The 19875-nt window shown below is 47.7% G+C and overlaps 1 protein-coding gene and 1 non-coding gene across 2 annotated transcripts; both read left to right on the top strand.

Annotated features, from left to right (window-relative positions):
* Positions 1-6: 6 nt before the first annotated feature.
* On the top strand, positions 7-13583 carry TRIM7 (tripartite motif containing 7). Its single transcript, XM_010846480.1, has 7 exons — positions 7-80; positions 882-977; positions 7692-7922; positions 9411-9433; positions 9725-9840; positions 10323-10358; positions 11993-13583. Exons 3-7 carry the CDS (start codon positions 7698-7700, stop codon positions 12502-12504), a joined length of 912 nt encoding a protein of 303 aa, XP_010844782.1. The 5' UTR covers positions 7-80; positions 882-977; positions 7692-7697; the 3' UTR covers positions 12505-13583.
* Positions 13584-16109: 2526 nt separating this feature from the next.
* Positions 16110-16182, top strand: TRNAT-UGU. Its single transcript has one exon. It is a non-coding gene; the product is annotated as a tRNA-Thr (tRNA).
* The last annotated feature ends 3693 nt before the right edge of the window (positions 16183-19875 follow it).

Here is a 19875-nt window from a genome sequence, read left to right on the forward strand (position 1 = left end):
GTGAGCGTCGTCCCTACTCATGCGGGTTCTCGGGACCTGCAGTCCCGGTTCTACATTCCCGCGCACGCAGGAAGGCCCAGGTGAGCCCTTGCTTTTTTTTGTCCTATCCCATGCTGCCTGGCATTAGCTTCGGGACTCAACGCGGCTCTCTTCTCCGTCACCAGCCTCCCACACCCCTATCATTTCCTCTGGGGCCCATACTGGACCAACTGCATGATACCGCACAGATTTGGCGATTTTTCTGTCGGTCCCTGACTTCTAGTAGTGCCTCCTTCACACCCCCATATCTGCTACCCCTACTATCAACCCTTACCACGGGCATAGCTCTGTTCAATGTTCTCTCACCTCTTGTGGCCAAGTGAGACGACCTTCCCAGGAGGTTGGGCTAAGGGGGTGAGTGGATCCAGGGTTGAGTAGAGTGCCAAGAGCCACCTGGGATTCTGGGTGCCTGCCGCCTCCCTTTCCTGCCAACTTGCTGGAGTGTGCACTAGGAGGCCTGCGGCACAGTCCCCAGTCTCTCTTTGCTCTGACTCTGCTCCAGCCCTCCTACCCAGATGGCTTTCTGATGCTGGTGAGGAGAGTAGAAAAGAGGACTAGGCAGACTGGGCGCTGGAGTGCTTGCATTTCAGCCTAGATTGTGCACAGATGATCTTGAGGACCGGAGACCCTGAGGTCTTTGGAATCAGCTTGCAGTTGCCCTGTACCCTTAAGTGCAGACTGTGTAGGCTGTATCCATCCCAACTTCCAGAGGTGGCTTCAATCCTGCCTCCTCCACCTCAGTGAGCAGGGCCTTCAGTTTCTTCTGGGTGGTTTCAGGAAGGCCCATGTGGGGGTTTCCAGAATCTTCTCCCTCCAATGTCTTCCTTCTCACCCTCCTGCAGGAGCTTCTGGAGTCCAGGCTGAAGGTCTTGAAGAAGGATTTGGAGGACTATGAGGCCTTTCGTTCCACAGAAGAGAAGGAGAGCAAGGAGCTCCTGGTGAGAATGGCAACCCCCAGGTTGGCTCCCCCTCCCCCAACCCTGTGCCCAGGCTGACAACACAGGGCCACCAACCACTCTGGCTTTGAAGTGTGTGCCTGTGGAACAGAGGTGGATTTTAGAAATATCAGTTCAGTTCAGTTCAGTCGCTCAGTCATGTCCGACGCTTTACGACTCCATGGACTGCAGCACACCAGGCCTCCCTGTCCATCACCAACTCCCGGAGTTTACCCTAACTCATCTCCAGTGAGTCAGTGATGCCATCCAACCATCTTATCCTCTGCCGTCCCCTTCTCCTCCTGCCCTCAATCTTTCTCAGCATCAGGGTCTTTTCAAACGAGTCAGCACTTCACATCAGGTGGCCAAAGTATTGGAGGTTCAGCTTCAACATCAGTCCATCGAATGAACACTCAGGACTGATCTCCTTTAGGATGGACTGGTTGGATCTCCTTGCAGTCCAAGGGACTCTCAAGAGTCTTCTCCAACACCACAGTTCAAAAGCATCAATTCTTCAGTGCTCAGCTTTCTTTATAGTCCATCTCTCACATCCATACATGACTACTGGAAAAACCATAGCCTTGACTAGATGGACCTTTGTTGGCAAAGTAATGTCTTTGCTTTTGAATATGCTATCTAGGTTGGTCATAACTTTCCTTCCAGGAAGTAAGCATCTTTTAATTTCATGGCTGCAATCACCATCTGCAGAGATTTTGGAGCCCCCCCAAAATAAAGTCAGCCACTATTTCCACTGTTTCCCCGTCTATTTGCCATGAAGTGATGGAACTGGATGCCATGATCTTAGTTTTCTGAATGTTGAGCTTTAAGCCAACTTTTTCACTCTCCTCTTTCACTTTCATCAAGAGGCTCTTTAGTTCTTCTTCACTTTCTGCCATAAGGGTGGTGTCATCTGCAATCTGAGGTTATCGATATTTCTCCTGGAAATCTTGATTCCAGCTTGTGTTTCTTCCAGCCCAGCGTTTCTCATGATGTATTCTGCATATAAGTTAAATAAGCAGGGTGACAATATACAGCCTTGACGAACTCCTTTTCCTATTTGGAACCAGTCTGTTGTTCCATGTCCAGTTCTAACTGTTCCTTCCTGACCTGCATATAGGTTTCTCAAGAGGCAGGTCAGGTGGTCTGGTATTCCCATCTCTTTAAGAATTCTCCACAGTTTGTTGTGATCCACACAAAGCCTTTGGCATAGTTAATAAAGCAGAAACAGATGTTTTTCTGGAACTCTCTTGCTCTTTCGATGATCCAATGGACATTGGAAATTCAATCTCTGGTTTCTCTGCCTTTTCTAAAACCACCTTGAACATCTGGAAGTTCACAGATCATGTATTGTTGAGGCCTGGCCTGGAGAATTTTGAGCATTACTTTACTAGCGTGTGAAATGAGTGCAATTGTGCGGTAGTTTGAGCATTCTTTGGCATTGCCTTTCTTTGGGATTGGAATGAAAACTGACCTTTCCCAGTCCTGTGGCCACTGCTGAGTTTTACAAATTTGCTGGCATATTGAGTGCAGCACTTTCACAGCATCATCTTTCAGGATTCGAAATAGCTCAACTGGAATTCCATCACCTCCACTAGCTTTGTTCATAGTGATGCTTCCTCAGGCCCACTTGACTTCACATTCCAGGACGTCTGGCTCTAGGTGAGTGATCACACCATCGTGATTATCTGGGTCATGAATATCTTTTTTTGTACAATTCTTCTGTGTATTCTTGCCACCTGTTCCCAATATCGTCTGCTTCTCTTAGGTCCATACCATTTCTGTCCTTTATTGTGCCCATCTTTGCATGAAATGTTCCCTTGGTATCTCTAATGTTCTTGAAGAGATCTCTAGTCTTTCCCATTCTATTGTTTTCCTCTATTTCTTTGCACTGATCACTGAGGAAGGCTTTCTTATCTCTCTTTGCTATTCTTTGGAACTCTGCATTCAAATGGGTATATCTTTCCTTTTCTCCTTTGCTGTTTGCTTCTTTTCTTTTCACAGATATTTGTAAGGCCTCCTGAGACAGCCATTTTGCTTTTTTGCATTTCTCTTCTTGGAAATATAATAGTATGCATATCATATAGTGTGACCATAAAATTTATTATGTAACCAGAGCTTTTGAGAGTAAAAGGGACAGCTAAAATAATTATTTTCGAACATCTGGCTTAAACTGGAACTGTCCCAGTGAATCAGGAAGTATAGTCCTCCTAATATGACATAACACCTCAGTTAGGGTCTTTGGAGCATCTTGTAATTGAATACATTAATATTCCTGTAGAGAAACATATAAATGGAAAATAAGTAGCCTTCTGTCAGTTTTAGGGCAAATTTTACCACCAAAGGAGTTATGAAAAAAACTTTTTCTTCATTTTTAGAGTTTTTTAGATTTTGAAATTGAGGCTAGGAGAGAGGGGGTTGGGGGTGGAGGAGAGGATGGCAGAGCTGTTCCCCACCCAGCAGAGGGCAGAAGGTTTGCGGACTTGGGTTTTCAGCAGCTGACTGTGCCAGCACCCCTGTGCCCAGAGCTTGGGGTGGTATTTTGTCTTCCTTGAAGTGAAACAGGAAAGTGAAATGGGGTTCATTCTGTTTAAGGTGGGAAAATGTGGGTCACTGTTATTTTCTATCTCAAAAATTCAGTTCCTGCTTGTTAGCACAGGACTGTGTAGTTGTGAAGTTGGAAAATGGAGGGAAAGGAATCTGAGGACCCCTCTATCCTTAAAGGGAGGACAGGTGGGGTGAAGGGGAGGCATGTGTATAGATGCCCCAGTGTTCTTTCCTGATCCTGAACTGCATCGGGTACACTTGCATTCGGTGCACACCTCAGGCCTTCTTTTCTGAAAATTCACTTCCCTCCATAAGGAAGAACTTACCTCTCCACACCTCCACCCTCTCTGCTGGAAAAAGGAATAAACCTGTGGTTCTTTGGCCATTACTGTACATCTATGACCAGAGGGCCTTCTCCAGCTTGGGCAGCTTCATGGTCTCTGATCCGACATCCCATGGCCTTGCTTAGCACTTTCTACTCTGTCCTACACCCACCCAGCCAACCCCTCTCTGGCCCATACATCCTTTAGAACTGCAAGATACCTGCTTAATGAAACAATTATTGCTGCCATGAGAACAAAGAGAAAGAACATTTTTATTGGAAAATGCTCTTACTATTTAGAGAAGTGGTTCTCAACTGGTGGCAATTTTGGGCCCCAGGGAACATTTGGCAATGCCTGGAGATATTTTTGGTTGTCAACACTGGGGCAGAGGTGCTACTGGTGTTTACTGGTAGAGGCCAGGGTACTGCTTAAACATCCTGCAAAGCACAGGACAAAGCCCTCCACAACAAATAATTATCTAGCCTCAAATGTCAATAGCACCCAGGCAGGAAACCCTGATTTAGAGTACTTTGGCAAATATTGTTACACTTGTGTTATTTCCACTTGTGTTGTTGTGTAAGAAGCTTGGACTTTGAGGTCAGACTCCCTGGATTAGAATCCTGACTTCCCGCTTCCTGGTAATTCACCTGTCTTCGTCTCCCCATTTGTAAATTGGGATGAGAGTATATCCATGCCATTGTGTGGTTGTCATCACTGAGGGAGCTGATACCTGTAAAGTGCCCCTTATTGCTGCTGCCGGTTTGCCCAACATCCTGAAGACTAGGCAGCAGTGACCTGAACCCCGGGTCGCCTGACTTCAGAACTCACTTACAGTCTGCTCTTCTAGCTACTCTTTCCTCCCATAACATTTTCAGGGAAAAGGAACTTTGACATTTGAGCTTGTCCTGGAGGGATGGGATTCTTCTCACTGGCCACGAGAGGCCCCACTTGTGATATCACACAGAGTCCCTCCCATGTGTTTGTGTAAAGAATCAAGAGGATCAGGGGCAAGCTGCTGCTGTTGCTAAGTCGCTTCAGTTTTGTCCGACTCTGAGCGACCCAGAGATGGCAGCCCACCAGGCTCCCCCGTCCCTGGGCGAGAGTCTGGGTCTAAAAACACAGGGGAGAAAATCCCGTGAATGGTAATAATGGAAAGAATAGAATATAAAGCTTGCACACAGCATATTCTCACTTAGTTCTTGTGGATATGCTGTTACCTCTGATCACTGGCATTGATTTCACTTTCTTCTTTCTTTGCTGTTGTATTCAGTCGCTAAGTCCTGTCCAACTCTTTTTGACCCCCTGGACTGTAGCACAGCAGGCTTCCTTCACCATCTGCTGGAGTCCGCCCAAACTCATGTCCATTGAGTCGGTGATGCTATATAACCATCTTATCCTCTGCCACCCCCTTCTCCTTTTGCCTTCAATTTTCCAACGAGTTGGCTCTTCACATCAGGTGGCCGAAGTATTGGAATTTCAGTTTGAGTATCAGTCCTTCCAATGAATATTCAGGATTAATTTATTTTAGGATTGACAGGTTTTATCTCCTTGCAGTCCAAGGAACTCAAGAATCTTCTCCATTACAACAATTCAAAAGCATCAATTCTTTGGTGCTCAGCCTTCTTTATGGTTCAACTCTCACATCCATACACGACTACTGGAAAAACCATAGCTTTGACTAAATGGCTACCACTTTGTCGGCAAAGTGATGTCTCTGCTTTTTACTGCACTGTCTAGGTTAGTCATAGCTTTCCTTCCAAGGAGCAAGTGTCTTTTAATTTTATGGCTGCAGTTACCATCTGCAGTGATTTCAGAGCCCAAGAAAATAAAATCTGGTTTCCACTTTTTCCCCCTCTATTTGCCATGAAGTGATGGGACCGGATGTCATGATCTTCGTTTTTTGAATGTTGAGTTTCATGCCAGCTTTTTCACTCTCCTCTGGCACCCTCATCAAGAGGCTCTTTAGATCCTCTTCATTTTCTGTCATTAGAGTGGTATCAACTGCATATCTGAGTTTGCTATTTCTCTCAGCAATCTTGATTTTAGCTTGTGATTCATCCAGCCCAGTGTTTTGGCTGATGTACTCTGCATAGAAATTAAATAAGCAGGGTAACAATATACAGCCTTGATGTACTCCTTTCCCAATTTGGAACCAGTCTGTTGTTCCACGTCTGGTTCTAACTGTTGATTCTTGACCTGCATACAGGTTTCTCATGTGGCAGGTAAGGTGGTCTGGTATTCCCATCTCTTTAAAAATTTTCCACAGTTTGTTGTGATCCACACAATATTCAGCCTGGTAGCAACAGAAGCAATGTGGAGGCCTGATACAGCATCATCCTTGAAGGAAACCAGTTACTTGGTAGCAGATGGATAGCCTAGGACCTCTTCCACCCTGGAAGGGAAAGTATTTTATCTTGGCTGAAACTGACACATATTCTGAATAAGAACTGTCTTTGCTGCCTGTGGAGCCTCAGTCAGCACTAGTAAGGGCTTATAAACTGATTCATCAACATGATTTACGGTCCTAAAGTGACTTGGGTGTCTGATTAGAGAGGGAATTTAAATATCAGAAGTGCTCTGAGGGACTTCCCTGGCAGGTCCAGTGTTTAGAATTCCATGCTACAACTGCAAGGGCATGGGTTCAATCCCTACTCAGGGGACTAAGATCCCACATGCCATGTGGCCAAAAACAAAAAAAACAAAACAAAAAGCTGTGAAAGTAGAGTTATTTAAAATTTACTTCCAATTTTTCAATTTTGATATTCTATTAGTACGTGTTTTAACACTGAATGTGCTTCTTTAAATGTGAGACCTGACACCATCTCTCCACACCTTGCTTCAGCCTTGCAGCCTAACAATGACTTAGGGTACTATGTTGGCTTGTCCATCTGACAGCCAGTGACATTGTTGGTTCACTTTAAATTTCTGTGTCTTAAAATGAATTTTCACTGGCACCCCCAGCTCCACAAAGGTTTTGCTTCAAAGTCACACCTTAAAGTTGCCTTGTAAATCATCTATTAAATCATTGCCAAAAATGTTGAACTAAAAAGAAGTGAGAAGAGTTTGACAGCATTACGTTTGAGATCTCACTGTGTGCTATAAAAGGTGCTTTCCAACTCTGCAACTTTAATGTTTTCCAACTTTCCAACTCTAGTAACTTGAAACCATAATGTGTTTGGATTTCCGCAGAATAAAGATCATAAATTTGGTCACACACACAGAAAAGTGGGTTGGCTACTGCAAAGTTACTTTCCTTGTAGTGGCTGGCATGGTTTTATCAGACAGGTTACTAAACAAATGTTGAGGAGGCCATTCCTTATAGGATGGTTTAAGGTAATATTTCTGGGAGAGCTGAAACTGTAATTAGGTCTCGGTTTGGTGACATGGGGCTTAGCATAAGTGACTCCATTTGGAGCCTGTTGTCTTGTTTTTAACACAAAATAAATGTGTTTGGGGACCTCAGCTTAATCTTTACAGTAACTACAGAAGGCACTGATTTATCCCTTCCATTTTTCAAATGAGGAAACTGCAGCCCTGGATGGTTCTGGAGTGAGTTTGAAGTTGTTCTAGGTTGATGGGAGAGCCCAGGTCTAAAGTGACACATGGGCACAACTGTGACAGGGGAAGGGAAAGCACATGTCGAGGCTACCGCATGCTCGGAACTGTGATACTTAACTAGAGTGTGTGCACTGTGGGTATGTGTACATGAGTCTCTGACCCCCGAGCACGGAGGGAGATGGAACCCTGTCCTGTGAGATGGCACAGAGGCTCCCATCCAAATGGGATGGGATTGATGACCCATCGATGACCACATCCCTTGCCTTCTTCAACTTCGTTTCTCCTGAGACAGAAGCAGATGGCAGCTGAGCAGGAGAAGGTAGGGGCAGAGTTCCAGGCTTTGCGGGCCTTTCTGGTGGAGCAGGAGGGTCGACTCCTAGGCCGCCTGGAGGAGCTGTCCCGGGAGGTGACACAGAAGCAGAATGAGAACTTGGCCCAGCTTGGGGATGAGATTGCCCAGCTCTCCAAGCTCAGCAGTCAGATCCAGGAGACAACTTGCAAGCCTGATCTTGACTTTCTCCAGGTGAGTCTGGCTTGGCCAGGGGTATGAGTCATTAATTTTAAGGCAGGAGGCTTGAATATATCCCTCCAACTTTTCAAATGAGGAAACAGCAGCGAGAACAGAATTAGTTTAGTAGAATCACACAATCTGGAGCCAAAGGGTATTGAAGAGAAAAGCCCTGATTTTCCTGGGGTTAGCAGTCTAAAAGGATGCGATTAAAATTTTTCTTGACCATGATCCACAATAATATATCTTACAATGCATTCTATTATATACATACGTGTGAAAAAAGTCTCAGAAAATAACACCTGTACTACATATGATGCACTTTGATCTTTCCTATCATATGTCCTTCTAAAATAAATAGTCACAACCCACTAATTAAACTTCACAAGTCACAAATGGACAAATGGATTGAGAGGTCATTTAAGGGAATTCCCTGGTGGTTAGGACTCTTGTGCTTCCACACAGATCAGGGAAATAAGATCCCACAAGCCATGCAGTGCCCCCCCCCCCTAAAAAGAATGGTCATTTAAAAGGCACTGGTCTAAGAATTTTTTCACCTTGTTTTATGGACATGACCGAGCAACTAACACTTTATGTCCCTAGATACGTTCCAATGTTTCCTGGTTTATAGTCTATAGGAACTTGAATAGAATTTGTATCTTGCTGTTGTCTGAAAATTGTATAAATCTTAATTATGTTGGATTAGTTCACAGTGCTTTTCAGATCTATTATATCCTTCTACTTATCTATTCATTTTTTTAATTTTTGAGAGTCTGATATTGAAAATTCAACTAAAATTCTTATCTACTTAAAAAATAATTGTGATATATAATGGAACTGTATGTAACTTTTTTCTGTACTTTCCAAGTCTCTGGTAAATGTGTTATCATACTTTCATAATTTGAAAAATAAAAAAGAAGAAAAATAATAATATATGGGGGAAAAAAAGCACTGATCTGAGTGACCAGTTGTTGCATAGGGGCTGTCAGTTTTCTTGAAAGTGTTAGTCACTCAGTGATGTCCAACTCTTTGCAATCCCATGGACTATAGCCAGCCAGGGTCTTCTGTATAGGCAAGAATACTAGAGTGGGTTGCCGTTTCCTTTCCCAGGGGATCTTCCCTACCCAGGGATCGAACCCAGGTCTCTGGCATTTTAGGCAGATTCTTTACCATCTGAGCCACTAGAGAAGCCCCATCAGTTTTCTTAGGCTGTGTTAAAAGCAGAAGCAACGTTGACTCCTGGCACTTGTCTCCAGTGATGATTCTGTAATGATGGGAGCAATTGCAGAGGTGTGGGCAGGGTTGAGGGGTCTACCTTGTTGATGAGACACGCAGTGGTCTGCCATATGAGGAAGCTGTTGCCACATGGGGCCCATGCAAGCAGTGTGTGTAGAGGGGGTAATGCATCTCTGTATTGCTTATTCCTCTGGAAGCAGGGCAAGGGACCAGTTTTATTTCTCAAAGGTGAATGCTGATTTGGTTTTCTCTCACCTTTCCTTCCAGGAATTCAAAAACACACTAAGCAGGTGAGTGGACCTAACAATACCTGAGGCCTCTCTAAGGTGGCTAAGAGCCACCTCTTCTACTGTGCTTCCTCTTGTCATTCCCCATCCTGACTTCTCACCTCCTGTTCCCCTCACCAACCTACCTGAGTACTTTCTGAGGCAAACATCTGCTGCCTGGCCATGGGTATTTGGCACAGGGTCAGGCTCTTCTTTTCACCTTTCTTTACCCAGAGGACCTCACTATTCTAATTGTCAAGCCCAGGGGGAGTGGGACAGTGGTTGTGGGCCTTCTTCAGGGTCCTTGTCCTGCAGGTGCAGCAATGTGCCTGCCCCCAAGCCAACCACAGTCTCTTCTGAGATGAAGAATAAAGTCTGGAATGCTTCCCTCAAAACCTTTGTCTTAAAGGGGCTGCTCAAGAAGTTCAAAGGTAGGGGCCTGTGTGTGGGGCTGGGCCTTGCAGTCCTGGTGTTGGTGGTTTAGGGTCCTAAGGATGTGCCTTTCCAGAAGCTGTGTGATAAAACAGGAACTAGTGTGTCTCTCAAAGCCAGATTGGTTCGGGCAGTTAGTGGTGGCTAATTTATTTAGAACCCACATCCCTACCCCAGGACACAAAGCTTCAACTGAAGACAGATGGAGTTGAGGGTCATTAGGGGCAGAAAGAAGGATGAGGAAGGAGAGCTCAGCTCAGAATGGCTCCAGACAAAAGAGAGGGACGTGGGAGAGGTAGAGTTAGACTACTGTCCCCTTTCCACCCTTGTGCTTGGCCCGGTACCTGCCTGTCATCTCTAGGTTATCTAGGGAGTGAGTGAGTCAGTGGGGCTTACAAGTCAAGAGATGGTGTCACTGTCATTGCCAGATAGAAATTTTCCATGTCATTCATGCACAACCTGCTCTGTTTCTTCTCTTCAGAGGATCTTCGGGGAGAGCTGGACAAAGAGGAAAAAGGTACGATGGTTGTTGTGACAGTGAGTACCTGTCATTTGGCCATGTGGAGATACAGTAACTGTCTCTCGGCTCTGTGCATGGTTGGTTCCTTCTGCCCATCTACCTAAGCAACTCTGCCATCAGCTGTCCTTTCTCCCTCATCCTCATAATTATGATTCCTTCATGTCACAGTGGGGCCCATAGGCCGATAAAGCTATGGGTCATTCCAGAGTAGGAGTGCCCTGCACCTTGGGGTATTTATACCTGGAAGTGCTTGTCAGTCACCTGGACAAATCTCTCTTCCCTGTTCCCACTCCCAGACAGACGGAGACCTCTTCTTGGGACAGGGGTTGTGTACTGGGTCAGGGGTCAGACTGAAAACAGGAAGGGAAGCGGTTATTACTCTTGCAGAGTTCTGGGGTGAGTGGGATCTAACCCCAATGGGCTGGGAAAGTGGGGAAGGGAAGGCACATATTCCTGATGCTGATGACTAAGCTAAGTCATATCTTACCTAGTGAACCAACTGAGTCAGACTATGTCCTCCTCTGCTCAGGACTCTGTGACAGCCCTGCCTCTCCCTCTCACTCAGTAAGGGGTGGAGTAACTGGTCTTCAAGGTCTCATGAAATCTAGCCTCACTGCATACTCTTCCCCTGGTTCACTCTGTGCAGTCACACACGTGCTTGCTGCTCCTGGAATGCACCAGGAGCACACAGCTACCTCAGGGCCTTTGCACTGCACTGGCTGTGCCAGGGCCTGGAACACCCTTCCCACAGACAGCCACCTGTCTGGCTTTCTCATCTCCTTGATGTCTGTGCTCATATGCACATTTTCGGTAAGGCCTTCCCTGGCCTGTCTAGTTGAAATTACAGCCTGCTCTTCTGATCCCTTTATCATTTATTGTCTCTCCTCCTTCTCCCCATAGAAAGGAAGCTGCAGGAGGGCAGGGATATTCCTCTGTGGGATTCACAGGGCCTAGCACAGACCTGGAACACAGTAGTATTTACAGCAAGTGTGCGTATTTTAACTTTTCATTATGGAAGGTTTCAAACATGCACTAAAGTAGAGAGAAGAGCATAACAAGTATTATGTACTCATCATATACCTTCAGCAATTATCAACTCATGACTAGTATTTTTCATAAACATCCCTACCCACTTCTTGCCACTGGATTATTTTGAAGCAAATCATAGATAACTGTGATTTCATATATATCATTTCATATATATGTCAGTATGCTGTCTCTAAAGACACATACTTTTTAAAAAGCATAAAGAGGAAACCATTGTTATAAATAAAACATTAATGATTCTTTCCAGTATCTAGTGTCCAAAATTCCCCAGGTGTCTTTTTGCTATAAAATACAGTTTAATAATACATATATGTTTTAAGTAAAATTTTACATAGTATCACAAAGGTAATACAATATCAAAGAAAACTTTATGGAAAAACTTTTCCATAAATTAGGATACAAGTGTTTTAAATTGGATTTATCAATTTGTGTGAATTGAGATCCAAATCAAGCCCATAAACTGTAGCTGTGTGATTTCAACATATACTTACTTGAGGGGACAGTTGGGCAAGGGGAGCTGTGCAAGGAGCCTGCATGGGAAGTCCTCTGTCTCCCCACCTCCCTAAACCACCCATCCCCCGCAGTGGAGCTGACCTTGGACCCCGACACGGCCAACCCCCGCCTCATCCTCTCTCTGGATCTTAAGAGCGTGCGCCTTGGGCAACAAGCCCAGGACCTGCCCAGCCACCCGCGCCGCTTCGACACCAACACACGAGTTCTGGCTTCCTGCGGTTTCTCCTCTGGGAGGCACCACTGGGAAGTGGAAGTGGGCTCCAAGGACGGCTGGGCCTTCGGCGTGGCCCGTGAGAGCGTGCGCCGCAAGGGTCTCACGCCCTTCACCCCGGAGGAGGGCGTCTGGGCGCTGCAGCTCAACAACGGTCAGTACTGGGCGGTGACCAGCCCTGAACGGACGCCCCTCAGCTGTGGACACCTGTCCCGCGTGCGGGTCGCCCTGGACCTGGAGGTGGGGGCTGTGTCCTTCTACGCTGCAGAGGACATGCGCCACATCTATACCTTCCGCGTCAACTTCCAAGAGCGCGTGTTCCCTCTTTTCTCTGTCTGCTCTACCGGCACCTACTTGCGAATCTGGCCTTGAGAGTCATTGTCCAGCCTCCCGGAGGGAGTAAACCAGTCAAGGGTGAACTCCTCCCAGTCCTGGCTGCCCATGGGAAGGGTTGTTGCCCTCGGATGGAACCTCCTGGATACTTTGGGTCTGTCTTCCTGACTGTTGCCCCAGGCTGCCTTAGAGGGGCTTCTGCAGACCACAACATCAAACACATGAGATTGGGCTACTGGGGAAAAGTGTTCTAAGGTTCATTCAGCAGGGGAATATATGGCCTTGGACTCTCCCTTCTGTCTCTTGCCTGTTGTCCTGGTGAGGATTTGGCATGAGCTGTAAGGAGGTGGAGGTGGATGAGAGGAGCCCAGCTCCATCAGAGGTGCTTCCTATCACTGCCCCAATTCACCAGGACCTCTAGTTCCATGGAACAAAACCAAGCTCTTGGCTGTGCAAGGGAGCAGCTTCCTCCCAGACTGCTCAGCTTCATGATCCCTTCTGCTTTGCCTTCTTGTCAGCTGCCAGCTTTGCCTTCAGAACCTGAATCTGGCTAGCTTGACAAAGTCGTCTACTCAGGGAGGAGCATGGTATTCCCAGCCCAAAGGAGAGTCTAGGCCAGAAGTGGGAAGAGACCCTTGATATGTACAATAGGAACAGCCCAGGATAACAGCCTATGGACATTGCTGTCACTCAACACAGCTTAGCCTGATGAGATTATATGTATATCCTTGGCCACAATGACAGTCCCACATTCTCACATTTGCCTAAACCTTTCCAAGTGCCAAAGTACAGTCTCCCCTGGGAAAGGAGACCAAAGATTATGGAATTTTGAAACTCAAGGCAGCACTTATAATTTTACAGAAGCAATTAACTCCAATTAATGGAAATGTGCAGGGCACAGGCATACCCCTGACAGTTCCTGGAGCTTCTCAAATGTATGCCAACGGCAGAAGACCCTGGTTTCAAGCTCTGCTCAGTCTGTACCCTGGCCTGTGTTATTCCCTTGGCTAACTGTTCCCTAGCTTCTGTATGGCTGCATTTCTGGGAGAGTGGAGGTGGGCTGTTCACTGCTTAGTATGCTCCTGGAAAAGAGGATGGAAATACAGACTGTGAGCTCATTTGTATGGTGCCTTGGCGAATTCTTAACTCCCCCAGTTTGAATGCAAGAGCAGTTGTGAGCAAAGTTTCTGCCAGACTAGGTGGCCATGTGTGTTATGTGTGTGAGGAACATCTGTATGTGTGTATATGTCTTAGATCTCAGGAATGGGGTGCAGGGCCATGTAAATTTTATAGAGGGCATTTATAAGTATGCATATAGGGTTTAGGTACGAACAGACCTAAGTCAGTATGGTTACACCCTATTATTGATTTGTTGTTGTAAAATATTAATATTAGCCACCCCATATTTAGGTGAAGGTCAAAGGTTTCCTTCCCCCATTACCTAGCTACCTAGCTAGATGAAAGCCAGTCTCAGACCTAATTCTGTCCTGCACATATTGTTGGCATGCAGGGACATGCCAACTGACAATTAAATAGTCTGACTTACAAGCATCTTGGAGTTTCCATGCTCTGTCCCTGAGATACTTCAAGCACACTTTGCATACAAGGGACTGTAAGAGAGATGTTTTGGTCAGGCCAGCATGACACTGTTCTAGAGGCAGACCCAGTGGACATAACACCAGGCAATCAGAATCCAGTGTCCTATAGGCTGGGGACAGGATCATTTAAGAGTCCAGCCTACAGCAGCATCCCAAAGGGTAAATCCTATGTTGTATAGCTCTAGAACACTGTACCCAATCCATGTATTTGAATATACTGATTTCTACAAGGAAAATCATCAAGCCCTTATGTATGGCTGTATGGCTTGTATGGCTTTTTGACTGAGTGTCACAATTACCCTTTCTATCCTCTAATAACTGTGCTGAAGTACGGCAACACATTATGGATCACAGAAGGTAGGGTGACTTGTGGAGGTGCCTGTAGGATCAGGCCTGGGCACTGCAGAGCTGGCTGTCTGTGTGTATATTTTCAGCTTTTATGTTTGTGAATATGACTATATATCTTTCAGAGTTTGTAGAATAACTAGATAGATATATACATATCCGAAGACGTAACAACAGTACATAACAATCACACGTGGTTGGTAAGAGAGATGTTCTCTCTTGGTCTCCAGGGTGGTGCAGTGACTTAGGATGTCACAATGCTGGTGTGAGTATGCCTGTGTATACATTTTCCTCTCCATCCTGTGACCATTGTAAGCTCTCTGAGATGTCTGGGCCTCTGAAAGCAATGACTGGCCTAATTTGGTTTCCTTCTGACACAACCTGTTCATTGGTCTTGGATCCTTGAGAGCTACTTTGATATGAGAACTCACATCCTTGACACCAGACCCTCACACTAGTCCTCAGCATCCAGACAGGAGGGACCTAGGGAACTTCCTTGGGCCTGGCTACCCAGTGATCAAAGTCATCTGGCCTTGAAGGCACCAAAGAACAGATTGGGCCATCAGACCAAGTTCTACCAACTACAGACACATTTTCTGACCATTTCTGGGCTAGGGTTCCTGTCCCTTACCTGGGCTTTCAACCTCTGCCCTTTGCTCCGTGGGTCCTTTGGGGAGCCATGATGGACCCAGCTCTCCCAAAGTCCAAGACAGGCTTCTAAGGGTTGCTTTTTCCTAATTTGCTTTAAGTTGCGATAGATATGAGAACCCACATCCTTGACACCAGACCCTCACACTGGTCCTCAGCATCCAGGCAGGAAGGCACCTAGGAAACTTCGTTGGGCCTGGCTACCCAGTGATCTGGGTCTCCTGTCCTGATGCAGTCGTTAACACACTGACCACCTGATTTTCTCACATTCTCTACCAATCTCTCCCTCCTGATCATCTCTTCTACCAGCCTAGCTGGATTCCTCTCAGGACAGGCATGTTGACACCATTCCTTTAGCCTTCCCCTCAGGGCCTCGGCCTTGAACCCTATGCTGCTGCTGCTAAGTCGCTTCAGTCGTGTCCAACTCTGTGCGACCCCATAGACCGCAGCCCACCAGGCCCCGCCGTCCCTGGGATTCTCCAGGCAAGAACACTGGAGTGGGTTGCCATTTCCTCCTCCAATGCATGAAAGTGAAAAGTGAAAGTGAAGTCGCTCAGTCGTGTCCGACTCTTAGCGACCGCATGGACTACAGCCTACCAGGCTCCTCCGTCCATGGGATTTTCCAGGCAAGAGTACTGGAGTGGGGTGCCATTGCCTTCTCCCTGAACCCTGTTCTCATACACAATTACTAGTGGACCTCTCTACTCAAGTCTTGCCCCTGATCCCGAGGGCAGGAGGAAGGCCCCCGGCCCTCCAACAATTCCGCCCACTGGTGGCCCCACCCTCTTCCGCAGCGCGCCCCGCCCTCACCCGATCCTTCCCAGCTTCCGCCCACCCACGTGGTCCCCTCTACGCTGGACTTCTCCCAGGATTTGCGGCTCAGTCTGCGACACTGACACTTACTGACGCTGCAGACTCAGCTGTGGCAGCCGGACAGGGCGGTCACTGGCTGAGGAGCATGGGCCCCGCCTTTCCGCGTCGCTCTTCTGTCTGCGGCTGCGCGGTGACCATAGCGGTATCAACTGCTCGTGCGCAGAGTGCAGAATCGCAGTTGGCTCCATAGCTCAGGGGTTAGAGCACTGGTCTTGTAAACCAGGGGTCGCGAGTTCAAATCTCGCTGGGGCCTAACTACCCTTTTTTTCCCCCACCCCACTATTTCTGGAGAGGAGAAGATGCGCTTGCCAACACGACTTTCCGCCATACTGAAAGGGTAGACTTAAATTAAGCAGATCTGAGTGTTTTTGCCCCTCAAGTGGCCGTCACTTATCGCTCCCTCCACCCCTCCTCTAACATCTCTTTAAGAACCAGACCCACTGCTCCCTTGGACTTGCGGTCACAGATTCCGCTGGCTCCGCGCGCCTTCTCCCCAGCGACCCCTCCCTCGCTTCTTTCTGCGGTCGTCTTGGCAAATTCATAGCGAGTCTTTTTGTTCCCCTCCCGTCACTGACTCGGGCCAGGGGCTTTGCCGTGTTCTCTAATTCTTTCTTCTTCCTTGCGCGGGGAGCACCTGTGAACGCTCCACACCCACCTCCGTACTCTGGGAATCTATTATTTTAGTTGAGAGTGGGGCTGTGTTTAAGACCCCAGGAAGTCTGCCTTTGGTCCCCGAAATCTGGCTTCTTCAATGAGGTGGCCTTCCAGTAGGGTAGTCACTTTGGGATTGAAGAATCCAGGAGTTCGGGCCGCACAAATGCCCCATCGTGCCAGTGTGGGGCAGGTCCATTCGGCTCTTGACGCAAAGCGTGATTCTTTGGATGAGATCTGCCTTGTGTGACGGAGAGAAGCGAGTCCCTCCTCTGCCACTCACCCCACCTATCTCATTCACCCCTCCTGGGCATCTACCCAGGTTCCCGAGAGCAGTATTCTCTCCTCTGGTGATATGGCCCGGGCTCTATTTTCCAAAGCTGATCCAAGCTAGACCTCACGTGGACTGGCGACTCACTCGGGGCTTTTCTGAGGGTCCTCACCCGCCGGATGGCGCGGCGGGATTAATCACGTCTCTGCCTCTGCCAAGACCCCCACCCCCTGCCATGGGTCATGCCTGCGAAGGCCATGGCGGGCGGGCACCCAAGACCTCCAGCGGGCCTGGTTCTGCCCATTGGGCAGGGCCCCCATTGTTCACTTAGGATTTAGGCTTATTTGTGCACTTGATTTCCATTCACGGCATTAATAAATCAATCAGACAGGTCATCATGAATTACTGCTTTTGGTTCGTTAAAAGGAAAACCAAAAGTTTTTTTTTTTTAAAGATTGGAAGTGAATGTGACAAAGTTGTAGTCTTTAGGTCCAGGTATCACGAATGTGGATTCTTTCTTTCTTTCTTTTTGTTGCATTTTTCTTTATATAATTCCATAGAGAAGACAGGCGAATGCTTACAACACCGAGGCAGTAGTGGCCAAGGGGCCAAGGACGCACCGCGGCGGTAAGCAGAGGTGAGCCCACCTACCTCCATTGCTGAATGCGCAATGGAGAAGGGGAAGACACAGCGTGTGGAGATGAGGTGCGTGAGCATCGTAGTCTCCAAGGAAGAGGCCGAGAGGAGGAGCACTTGAGTGGAGAGGCCACGGCAGAGCGCTGAGCTAAGATCTAAGAGAATGGCAATAGGAAAAAAGAGCACTCTCTGCCCCACCCTCCCACCCCCATCCCGGAGTGGGTTTTCCAGCATTCATCTCCCACGCTGTTTTGAACAGCCATATGTGTAGGGGAATTTCTCTGCTAGTGGCACAAAAATACACTTTGGGGTCAACTCTAAGTGGATTTTCGTGAATTTTTCTAGCAAGGAATCAGAATAACCGCTTTTCACAACTGGGTTACCCAGTGGAATTGGAACAGGAAAGCACCCGCACAGTCTGGGCCTTCGGTTCACCCGACCTAAGACTGTCCTGGGACGATCCCGGCCGAAGGCAGCAAGGGCGGATAGCCGGGACACGCGGCCTGGGCGCCGCGCCTATGTGTGCGCGAGGGCACGGAGGCGAACTTTGCCGGGTGTGCACCAACCGCCGCTGCCGGTCACCCTTGAAGGAGCGGGGTTCCTGGTCATCTCATGTATGCTTTTCATTTCTCACTTTCCTACATTTTCGGAATACTTTGCAAATAAGTAGTTGTTTTAGAAAACATTTTCATAAAATGATAGAGAAAAGCCCCCGCCCCCTTACCAGGCGCTCGATAGGAAGCGATTATCCAGATTTCCTTTCGTCTGCGGCAGGTACTGACCCAGTCTACCTCTCCTCGTCCCAGACTCTCTTCAGGGACCCTCAGGCTCTCCCGGCTTCTGTGCCCTGCCTCCAGTTCTCCAGACTTGCGCCTTATTTGGGCTCCACTGGGAAAAGAGTCCCCACAGTGGAAGGGTGCCCCTGCCTGCTGCCCGAGAAATCTTAGCAACGAGGCGCTCGTTGGCATTCCAGGAGATCTCAGAGGGGCCGAGAGATACTGAGAATTGATGCGGAGTGAACTATCTACCGGAGAAAGCAATGGCACCCCACTCCAGCACTCTTGCCTGGAAAATCCCATGGACGGAGGAGCCTGGTGGGCTGCAGTCCATGGGGTCGCGAAGAGTCGGACACAACTGAGCGACTTCACTTTCACTTTTCACTTTCATGCATTGGAGAAGGAAATGGCAACCCACTCCAGTGTTCTTGCCTGGAGAATCCCAGGGATGGTGGAGCCTGGTGGGCTGCAGTCTATGGGGTCGCACAGAGTTGGACACGACTGAAGCGACTTAGCAGCAGCAGCAGCAGCAGCAGCAGCAGAACTAACAGCTGAGACGGCGGACGTGGAGGCGGACGTGGATATCGTCGAACTGGGATAGGTCGGGCGTGAGAAAGTCCGAGATGCACAGAACATTTTCAACGTGCCAGAAAGAAAAATTGGTTTCTCAGTGGGTAAAAGAGTCCACATAGCGTCATACCAGGGACTGACCCAATCATTCCCGAGTGGGGGGCAGGCTATTTTGTCTACAGGTTACAGTTTTTGCCTCTCACGCGAGAGGTCCCAGGTTCAGACTCCGGACGAGCCCTTTTCTTTTTTTCCTTTGTCCCTTTCTTTCTAAAAATCTCTCATGTGGACAGTTTTGGTCCTGGACGGGTAATGGGCATTACCAAACGTTCGGGGATGGGAAAGAAGTTCGGGTAGAAGAGTGGGTGAGGCGCTTCAGAGCCCATGGTTCCCGGTGAGACTGGGAGCAGAGCCTCCCGCGGGTGTTTCCACTGATTGGGTCGTGGGACCATCCTTTCCCACCACAGAACTGTATATTCACTAATCCCACCAGTTTTCCTAAAAATCAATAGTGTCACAAAGATGACCAAGCTCAGGCGTTTCTGTATTGTAGTAGATATTATCTTCATCTAACAGGTGAAAGGTCTCCAGTTTGAAGCTGAGGGGAAACAAAGTTGGTAGCATCTTGAGGGTTTTTGTTTTTTTCCACTATTGGAAATTTATTACTTTGAGGTAAATTTAGTCCTAGTCCAGGACGTCCCAGTCCAAGACATCCAGTCATCACCTTCACCTGGTTACAGAGGTGTACACTTTTCCAGGGAAGAGAAATTTAACATTTACACCTCTGGATTCTCATACTCAAGAGGCATTAACCCATGAAAGTAGTATTAACCCACCCCACTTTCACTTTGGGACTTTGCACTCACTAAGTTGGGTGATTTTGCTTGTTTTCAGTCGCTCAGTCGTGTCCAACTCTGTGTCGCCATGGACTGCAGCATACCAGGCTTCCCTGTCCTTCACCATCTCCTGGAGCTTGCTCAGACTCATGTCCATTGAGTCGGTGGTGCCATCCAACCATCTCATCCTTTGTCGTCCCCTTCTCTTC

The sequence above is a fragment of the Bison bison genome, unplaced genomic scaffold (genome assembly GCF_000754665.1).
Source record: "Bison bison bison isolate TAMUID 2011002044 unplaced genomic scaffold, Bison_UMD1.0 scf7180017864238, whole genome shotgun sequence".
NCBI classification, from domain to species: domain Eukaryota; kingdom Metazoa; phylum Chordata; class Mammalia; order Artiodactyla; family Bovidae; genus Bison; species Bison bison.